Source organism: Elaeis guineensis, chromosome 2 (assembly GCF_000442705.2).
Source record: "Elaeis guineensis isolate ETL-2024a chromosome 2, EG11, whole genome shotgun sequence".
NCBI lineage: Eukaryota > Viridiplantae > Streptophyta > Magnoliopsida > Arecales > Arecaceae > Elaeis > Elaeis guineensis.
The window spans coordinates 101,001,434-101,010,451 of record NC_025994.2 but is presented as its reverse complement, the minus strand read 5'-3'; the positions used below and the strand labels follow the sequence as shown (position 1 = coordinate 101,010,451).

Genomic DNA, 9,018 nt, shown 5'->3' with positions numbered 1-9,018 from the left:
GGAATGATTGGGACCAAGCCCACAAAATTTCCTATGCAGCAACATCTCAAGCTCACGGCGGATGATGGAAAACTACTTGATGATCCAGGTCCATATCATCGATTGCTGGGACGACTCATTTATTTGACCATCACTAGGCCTGATATTGCATACTCGGTGCATGTTCTGACACAGTTTATGCAATCTCCTCGGCAACCACACTTAGACGCAGCCTTCCTCATTTTGCGATATTTGAAAGGGTCTCCAGGTCAAGGTATATTTTTTTCAAGTGTCAATACCTTTCAGTTATATGCTTATTGTGATGCAGACTGGGCAGGATGTCCCATGAGAAGGCGCTCTACTACAGGTTTCTATGTTTCCTTAGGAGATGCTCCAATTTCTTGGCGTGCTAAGAAACAGACGACAGTGTCTCGTTCCTCTGCAGAGGCCGAATACCGGGCTATGGCACACACTATCAGTGAATTACTATGGCTTCGAGCCCTCTTATCCGACCTCAGTGTTTCACATCATGGTCCCATGTTCCTTTATTGTGATAATCAAGCAGCTTTACACATTGCTGCAAATCCTGTGTTTCATGAGCGGACCAAACACATAGAAATTGATTGTCATTTTGTCAGAGAGCGACTACAATCTCAAGACATTGCTACACGATATGTTCCTACACATTGTCAGCTTGCAGATATCTTTACCAAAGCTCTCGGCTGTGATCATTTTCAAGAGATTCTATGCAAGTTGGGCATTCGAAATCTCTATGCGCCAACTTGAGGGGGACTATTAGGAATGTACATTCCTAATATGCTATTCTGTATTTCAAATAATAGTTTCCAATGGCGTGATCCGGATTTGAGTCACGGCAGATATCGGACTCCGATTAAATGCCAGAGCGCGAATGATTATCAAATGGAACGTATCCTGACGGTTTGAGCACGGCACTTGAAAACTACATCTGATCCGTGGGCCCTCGGTGGTACTGGGATGATGTACTCATCCTGTCACTCATTGGGCTCACCCATATGGTAGGGAGGAGGCCGCCTATTCATCCAAACTCGGTCCCAAATCGAACATTCTTCAGTGAAGGTTGGGGTCCTATGATCATGCCCAGGAAAGATAGATGCGCTGGATCGTCCTCCTCCAACTCTTATTTTTTTTTGCAAAAAAAAAAAAAAAAGTTAGTCATCTACATGCAGCAGAGTATGCAGAAATAAGAGCAGGCTACAGCACCCAAAAGCTGAAGAACTGAACAGCATATATACAACAAAGCAGGTAATACATACGGCACACCGAATAACCCATAACCCCACAGGAGAATCTGATAACAACTATAACTAAGAGACAGGAAGAAAGAACAACACCATATAAGCCATATACATAACATGACTTTGCACATACAAAATTATTTTATCTACGTTAGTCAAATTATCGAGAAATTTAGATTTCTTTTTCCCTAACATCAAGAAATTTATAAAAAGATATTTTTGATAAAAAATCTTAAAATTGTAAAAGGAAATCGATAAGATAAGAAGACCTCATATCCTCTGAAGTGGGATTATTAATTATAGAATACCGACTTGTACAACGAGCAATGGCATTAATCTAATAAATGGTTTTCTAAGTAGCAAATGAACGAACGCCTCGAGTTCGGTAGCACGCAACATGCATAGTGGTGGGAGCATGCGACACGGGAACATCGTCCTAAGAAAAAACAGTACGTACTCCGACGGTCATCTAGATATATAATTGCACCAGGACTTAGTGTTAGGAGACTAAGGCTTGGTAAACATAAACTATTAGGGTACATGGGTTTGGTAGACATGTAGTCTAGGCTGTAGAACTTAGGGAAATGAAATGCTAATTTGTTTATGTAGTTACAAAATCAAGGAGTAAACTGAAAAAAGTAGTTAAACTAGGAAACTAGGATGAGCCAAGTGGCTCCATATGAAAAGATCTCTGTGCTAGTTGTTGTATATTCCTATAGCCCACATTGCTGCATTCATTTCTTCATGAATAATTATAATAAACATGTATTTTCATAATTTTTATATGCAAAAAAATGAGAGCTATATTGTTTGCAAAACCGGAAAAGAAGGGAACCCGTGACATCGTTGTATTGACAAGAATAACCTCAATATGTTTTGGAACTTCGTTCTTGCCACTGCCACCTGTCAATGAAACAAGGTGAGGGATACTGTTTACCATTATCATATGCTGAATAGAACTCGTAGAGGGAAGGAAAAAAATTAATTAATTAGCATGGTGTATCATTAAAACGGTGCATTTGGTGTTAGATATAATTTTTTCATTGCAACAGTCTGTAATGTTGGTGGGAGCACGGTTTCGATGGATTGGATCGATGGATCCGCCCATCTCAAGTGAAGGCGAAGAAGGTAAATTCAAAACTTTTGGGGTTATTGGGTAAATTCCGATGAAAGCTTCTGCTGACCGTCGCCACGGAACAGAAACTTCCCGCAGTCAAAAATAACGGAGTCTATTAAACCGTCCCCGGTTTCTCACCTGTGTCGTTATTCTGAACCTCATGCGAACCGGTGCGTCTCTCTAGGATCCGATCATTGGCGGTGAGTATAAGGAAGCTTTGACTCACATCCAACCCAGATATTTGAGAAACAATGATCTAATTCAATGAGTTTCCCAACCTAGATTTCATGGCAAATTCATATAACAAGAAGATTACTCTAAATTAAAGTTGAATCTATCTCATTGGCTATTAGCATCAACCATGTGCATTGCACATGAGATGCAAAATCAAAAGAGTTAAATAAAAAAAAAATTTATTAAAAAAATGAAAGAAAAAGTTGCTCAAACAAGTTGGGCCTACAAAATGAAAGTTTCAGACAAATCTTATTTGGTTTTACTACAATAAAAATAGTTATCACGGTGTCCTTGGATATGTAAAAAAATATTATAAATATTTTTATATAATTTTTATGATATTTTTATGTACTATCTTAAGATTGCGCCTATAATTAATTGCTAACCTTTTTTTTTCAAAATTATCAATAAAAATCTATTTTTTGGTGGCATATATAGATGTCTTTAAAGTTTCAATCTCAACATTTTATTCAAATAATTAGCTGCCATCATATATGCTTGTTTTAGACCATGATATCTTATAGAAAAAAATCTCTAAAATAAATCATATATAATCTAGAATTCAAACCAAGAGAGGATTATATTGATATCATCTTTCTTTCTTTATGCTCTTTTTATAGAAGTGTGTAATATGTAGTGGGTAGTGGAGTAAATGGAATCCATAACCGATATGCCTTTTTTCAATCATTTACTATCACATTTTCATAAAGGAAGTATAAAAATTCATCATCCACAAAGGCAACATATTTAAGTATCGAAAAAAATAAAAGCAACGTATTTTGCATTAGTGCATTAATGAGTAAAAACCACATTAATGAGTAAAAACCATTTGATGGGGTCCTGGGGATGACTCTAAGGCTATCTGAAATTGAATTATCTAATATTAGTACATTGTGGTGCCATGTGTTTCAATCCCCCTAATACTTTTTGATGAATTTATAGTAATCAACACTAAACCTTTGAAATGAGAATGCATCTAATTTAGTCAAAAAAAATTATATATTTGTGATGCTTGTAAATGAATTAATTTTAAAGTCCCATTCCAAGCTACGCACTGTCGCTTCTGCATCCAACGAACATATCGAAATAAAATTCTTTATTTATGAAGCATAGGAGACATTCATGCATGGTGTATATATATTATCTAAGTACCAAGAGGGACAATTAATAATAGCATGGAACAGAGAGATATTTTTAAATATAGATTCATCTAAAGAATTATAAATAATTTGGTATCCAAACATTGATAGAGTTAAAGTACAGCTCAACATAAATCTAATTATTAAAATATTAATTGTTATATGCCATACTAAGGCCTCAAACATAATTGCTAAATTAATACAACTTGTCATGATACATGTATACAAAACCTATTTGCACTCATGCTACAACCAGTCTTGATGCACCGTTGGACTTCAACCCAAGCTAAAGAAAAGAATGAAAATTGACCATTTTCTGATCTTGTATTTTAATACACGTCATACATGAAAAAACTACTTGCAATGGTATTTAAAATATCTTACAACTATCATAAATTGACATAACAAGTGACCCCTAAACGTATACTCTAACAATTGAGCATGAAAATTATGAATAATGTAATATTTATATTTTATTCTATACTTTTTGTAATTAATGAGTATCAACCCCATGCTTCTACGTCTCATGTGCGTAGTCAGGTCATTCTTATGAGCCAATCAACCTTTTACGTTATATCATCTACATGCACGATCATAATACCTTACATATAAATTCATAAATTATGATATTTCTCAATTAAAACATGAATACCTAATAGTTACTTTGCTATTCTCATAAATCCTTCAATAATTCTGAATCAACCCCACCCCTTGCCACAGTGACGTTGCATCGGTGAGAACAAAAGAAATACTTATTTAGTGTCAGAATAGGGGGTAAGCATATCATCTATGAATCCATACCAAACCCACGAGAAGCAAAACCAGCAAACGAGATTTCCCTCCTCTTGAGAAGACGAAGAGAAATGATGAAAAAAACCTCCAACATACCTCCATTATAGCGTGCACATATAAATCCCGCACTGCTCTGATGCTTGCGGCCCCCTTTCTCCCCATGCGACAGCGACATCTGTTGCTCTTTCCCGACAATATCTGAATGCCTCTCTCTCTCTCTCTCCCTCTCCCTCCCCCTCCCCTCAAATCACTTTTCCTCAGTTTCCTCTGAACTCTAACTCACCCAACCCAACCCAACCCAACAAAAAAAAAAAAACTAAAATTAAATTTTGATGCTATATTAATTAACATTATATTTATCTCTCCCCAAGGAAAGAGCCTATAAATGTGCCAAAAAAAAAAAAGAAATGGAAAAGAAAGAAAGAGCCCATAGATAAGAAAGAGAGAGAGAGAGAGGGAGAGGAAGGCAATGCTCCAATTGTGAGGTGTGAAGCAGAAGTCTCTCTTCTTCCAATAGCTTCTCTCTTTGTATAAAACAAGCTCCTCTCCCTTTGCCCCCCTCCCTCCCCTCCCTCTCTCTCTCTCTCTCTCTCTCTCTCTCTCTCTCTATCATAGCTTTAGGATTCATGGCTTCTTCTCTCCTCTTCGACCTCGAGAACCCGCTCACGAGCTCCGACGAGGAGCAGCACCACTTCTCCAACTCGATCGCGGCGCTCTTCGCCGCGGAGTCCGATCACATGAGCCCCCTCGCCGGTGGCCACCTCGATCTCTCCGCCCGCCGCGACGCCATCTCCCTCATTCTCCAGGTAATCCATGAACAACAATCAAAGAAAGATCAGATCTTTTCATGAAAAGAAGGGAAAAGTTTCCATCTTTCTCTGTTAGCGAACGCTGTCTCTTTGGGCAGGCGCAGTTTAGCTGCAATCTGGATCCATCCGTGGCCTACCTCGCCATCAACTACGTCGATCGTTTTCTGTCCAAGCGAGAAATCCCGGTAAATTGTCTAAAGAAATAGGGAAAAAAACCCCAACAGAATCATTGCTTGGAGATCCGATCTGATGTAAAGCTGCGATCCTTGTTTACAGAGAGAGAAGCCCTGGGTCGTACGGCTCCTTTCTATCTCCTGCCTCTCCATCGCCTCCAAGATGAAGAAGCTGGACTTCTCCCTCACCGATTTCCAGGTACTAACCGAAGAATCCGTTCGATTTTGATATCATTACGCCGATCTTGTCTTGATTTGAATCGGTCGTTCTTGATTTCTTTCACGATGTGCAGCGAGAGGAGGGATTCATATTCGACGCCAAGACGATTCGGCGGATGGAGCTTCTAGTTCTTGGGGCGCTGGACTGGCGGATGCGATCCATCACCCCCTTCTCTTTCCTCCCCTACTTCCTCTCCTTCTTCTCCCCTGCCCAGCCCCCTCTCCTCCACGCCCTCAAAGCTCGCGCCTCCCGAACCCTCTTCAAAGCCCAGAACGGTACATTCCAATCCATCAAATAGGCCATAAAATTTTGATTTTTTTTTCCCTCCGTTTCCACTCTTTCTTGGCTGATTCTTGAATTTTTTGATAAAAAATTTTAGAGATCAAGATGTTAGAGTTCAAGCCATCGGTGATCGCCGCGGCGGCGCTCCTCTCCGCCGCCCACGAGCTCTTCCCCATCCAATTCGCCTCCTTCCGCTCCGCCATTTCCTCCTGTGAATTTGTAAATAAAGTAAAATAAATAAATAATAATTAAGACACACTTTCACCTGAAATCTTATTTGCTGTTGGGCTATTTATTGATTAATTTTGGCTTGGGTTTAATTAAAGGAGATATTGGGGGAGTGCTGCAACGCGATTGGCGACGTGGCGATGGACGGCTGCGATTCGACGTTCGAGATGCTGTTGAGCTCCAACACCCCGGTGACCGTGCTCGGTCGACACTGCTCCAGCTCCGAGAGCGAGAGGACCGTCGGATCCTCATCCGGCGACCACGACCTCAAGAAGCGCCGGATCTCCGAGCTCCGAGGTGCCCTCCGTTTCGCCTAGGCCTGGGACCTGAGCCCAGAGGAAGGGAAGTAAAAAGAAAGTAAAAGCACCCCCCAATAGGGAAAATAGTTTGCTCCGTTTTTTCTAATTTCTTTTCTTTTATTTTTCGAGCTTTGGTTGGTGGTAAGAGAAAAAGAAACTGTTTATAATTCCTTTTCTGGCCTTTTAGATATATATATATATATATATAATTTGGAATAACTCTGAGAAGACATTAATATTTATTAGCGTGGTTGTTTTATTTAAGATTCTGAGAAGTTTTGGTCAACGTTGGTACGGAGATGGATACGTGTCAGGGTGAGAGGAAAGCTGCAACCACCATATGTTAGACTGAAGTCGGACGATTTATCGTTCGGCCGGATGGTTGGATGACACGTGCCAGGGGACGTAGACCGTCTGATGGGTACGTATTTGGATCCCATGCATGCATGGGGTTTGCATCGTATTCGTATTGAGACGTCTGGAAATAATATTGTAAGGTAGGGGACGGGTACATTTTTGAGTTGATTGCATCTCAGTGGTCTTTTAGATTCGTAATTTTAACGCTAAAAACGGATTTGGATGATTCAGTGATTTTGACTTGCCATGCTCTTACCGGAATTTCCGGTGTTAAGTGCTGATTGTGGTCTTTTATTCACCCTACCATGCTGCAGATGGGTCTCGATTGTATCTTTAGCATAAGGGGATGATATACTTCTTTCATGACATCAACTATTGAATTGTATGGTATCCATTCTGAGATCCATGCAGATTGATGAAAGAAGCTAATGAAATACTTTAAAATTCATGCAAACTACATTCGAATAATTGATGCCATAGAAAAGAATCAATCATTATTTCGCATGAGAGATACAATCTGAACTCGCTATTGATAGGGAACAAAACTTGGTAATTCCGATGCTCTCTTCTTGAATAACAACTGAGTTTTACTTTGGCATGGGACTAAACTATCTAATTGTTAATATAGAATAAATACTCCTCAAGCTTGACCATAAACAAAAGAGTATCCGAGCCAGTGGGTTTATTGGAAACAGATTAAGCTTGCAGTATCCACGACAAGATGAATATTTCTTGTAGAATCATGCTCAACTTGTCTTCACAAAAATAATAAATATTTATGTCATCAAGCATATTCTACATGAATCTTGTAACACTAATGTTATGCACATACACAACCTCAGCACAATGGTTTGGCATTTTTTTCACTTGGAAGTGGTACAAGGTATGAACTTTGGTAATGGCATCTTAATTTATCATATTTCTCAAAAATGGAAAAAGAAGTGTTATGCATATGCAATGCGTAACTGATGTTTGATAGGAGTTCATGACCTCATATATATGTTGGGGATCTGATAGGTTTTCAAAGTAGTATAGTTAGACTAGCTGGCAAACAGATTTACCATTGGTATGTTATCGTCGATACATATGATTTAGATAAACTAACCAAGATGATTTCTAATATCATGCAAATTCCAGCCCCGTTTTGCTTACTTGGCAATGACTGCAAACCGCATTAAGCTTTATCTCCACTATATAGACTATAAGAAATCTCATTTGCTAGCAAGTGATGCTGAGTTCTATCCTTACCAAAAAAAAAAAAAGTGATGCTGAGTTCTAAGACAGATTCAATTCTCCTTCTTAAATCCATCTATCCAACTTCTTGTCATAACCTATACTCCACTCATATGAAGACGAAAGAACCGCCCCAAACCACTCAGACGACCACAAGCCTTCAAGAGTCTGAGCAGTGAGGTAATGTGTCTCACTGACATGTCCTTCTGGCAAGGACAGCCGCTGAGACAATAAAATCCTCCGTAATACATACGAACTTACACATCCAAACATTGGCTGTCAAATCCTGCACCCAGCTCTCCCGTCTTCATCACTGAAAACTCATGTAATTTTCTTTTTCTGAAACCCTTTTTATTTTAACCGAATCAGTGGTCGCACTGTATCTCCGAAGTGAGGCCGTGAGCTTTCTTAAGAAGGGGATTAAAGAGTGTTGCGACTTGGAATCCAGGAACACTTAGAGTAGATGAGATATGGTAAGTTCTTGTACGATCGGTCTCAATGACCAGCTTACATGATAATATTTTCCCCCAGTCAAAAGCACAAGTGATTCTGTTCACTGTTCATCTAGACAAAACTGCGACCCTCACTCTGTGAGCTTAGTATATGCAATCTGGTCCCCGCTATAATTGATGATGTGTAAAAAATAATTTATTTAGGTGTAGCAAGGGATAAAATTTTGAAAATTAATTGGCAAAAGACAGTAATTATTTGCTCAGATGCCAACTATTTGACAAGATTTTTATGTTGTTATTATGTAAATTTGAGCAGTTGTATAATAAAAGATGGATGATCGATAATGTTAAAAGATGGGTAGTAATTGAACCTTATTTTTACATGGACCCATAATTGTTTGAGCAAATAGATGGATTCAAAATTATC

General features: G+C 39.0%; 1 protein-coding gene across 2 annotated transcripts; it reads left to right on the top strand.

Annotated features, from left to right (window-relative positions):
- Positions 1–5,058: 5,058 nt before the first annotated feature.
- LOC105049849 (cyclin-D6-1) lies at positions 5,059–6,787 on the top strand. 2 transcript variants are annotated; one of them, XM_010929622.3, is made up of 6 exons: positions 5,059–5,344; positions 5,446–5,532; positions 5,624–5,719; positions 5,814–6,015; positions 6,120–6,250; positions 6,349–6,783. In XM_010929622.3, the coding sequence occupies exons 1-6, from the start codon at positions 5,165–5,167 to the stop codon at positions 6,565–6,567; spliced, it is 915 nt and encodes a 304-aa protein (XP_010927924.1). In that variant the 5' UTR covers positions 5,059–5,164; the 3' UTR covers positions 6,568–6,783. The 2 variants fall into 2 exon arrangements, with proteins under 2 accessions (XP_010927924.1, XP_073108481.1); XM_073252380.1 differs by having other exon boundaries at positions 5,081–5,344; positions 6,120–6,241; positions 6,349–6,787.
- Positions 6,788–9,018: the final 2,231 nt, after the last annotated feature.